The following is a 717-nucleotide window of genomic DNA, read 5'->3' as shown; positions in this document are numbered from 1 at the left end:
TATATATATATATATATATATATATATATATATATATATCCTTAATCGTAAACACTAAACCCTCGATTGAAAAGCGAAAACCCTAGGTTATAAACCCTAAACCCTAAACCCTCATTCCCAAGGAATATTTAGGGTTTAGAGTTAAGGGTTTAGGTTTGCCTGCATACGTTACAGAGTTAGGGTTTAGGGTTTAGGGTTTAGTGAGATACAGGGTGTTTAAGTTACTGGTTTTTTGACTGCGTAGAAATAGTAGGGTTTAGGGTTTGAGGGTTTAGGGTTTATTAGGGTTTAGGGTTTATTAGGGTTTAGGGTTTACAGCTTGATAAGATTCTTGTGCTTGTTGTAGTTTACTTATATATTTTTTAGGGTTTAGGGTTTTGTTAGTGTTTATAGCCTCAATAAAAAGTTGATTGGCTCTGTCTTTGCACCTAGCAGCAGCAGTGTGTGGGGTTTCTCCCTCATACAGCAGCAGCTGCAGCGCATGCAGCTGCGGATTACTGCTGCTGCTCCCGCTGCTGCTGCTGCTGCTGCTGCTGCTGCTGCTGCTGCTGCTGCTGCTGCTGCTGCTGCTGGGATCGAGTGGGATCGTCTCCATAAACAAAGGGCATTCAACATCTTTATATTTACTTTCTAAATAAGATAAATATGCAGGGTCTACACTCCATGCATCATCATCCTCAGCTAAAGCAGATAGCTGCTGCAGCAGCACAGCAGGGT

General features: G+C 41.6%; 1 protein-coding gene across 1 annotated transcript in view; it reads right to left on the bottom strand.

Annotated features, from left to right (window-relative positions):
• EMH_0059200 (TPR domain-containing protein, putative) overlaps positions 1 to 717 on the bottom strand; it is a gene marked incomplete at both ends in the record, with an annotated part of 4,985 nt that overhangs the window by 4,102 nt on the left and 166 nt on the right. The window contains one exon of the mRNA XM_013497655.1: positions 628 to 717. Within this exon, the coding sequence (XP_013353109.1) occupies positions 628 to 717 (90 nt within the window). The remainder of the gene's footprint in view (positions 1 to 627) is intronic.

Source organism: Eimeria mitis, genomic scaffold, assembly GCF_000499745.2.
Source record: "Eimeria mitis Houghton genomic scaffold, Emh_scaff2827, whole genome shotgun sequence".
Classification (NCBI taxonomy): Eukaryota; Apicomplexa; class Conoidasida; order Eucoccidiorida; family Eimeriidae; genus Eimeria; species Eimeria mitis.
This window is presented reverse-complemented; position numbering and strand designations above follow the sequence as displayed.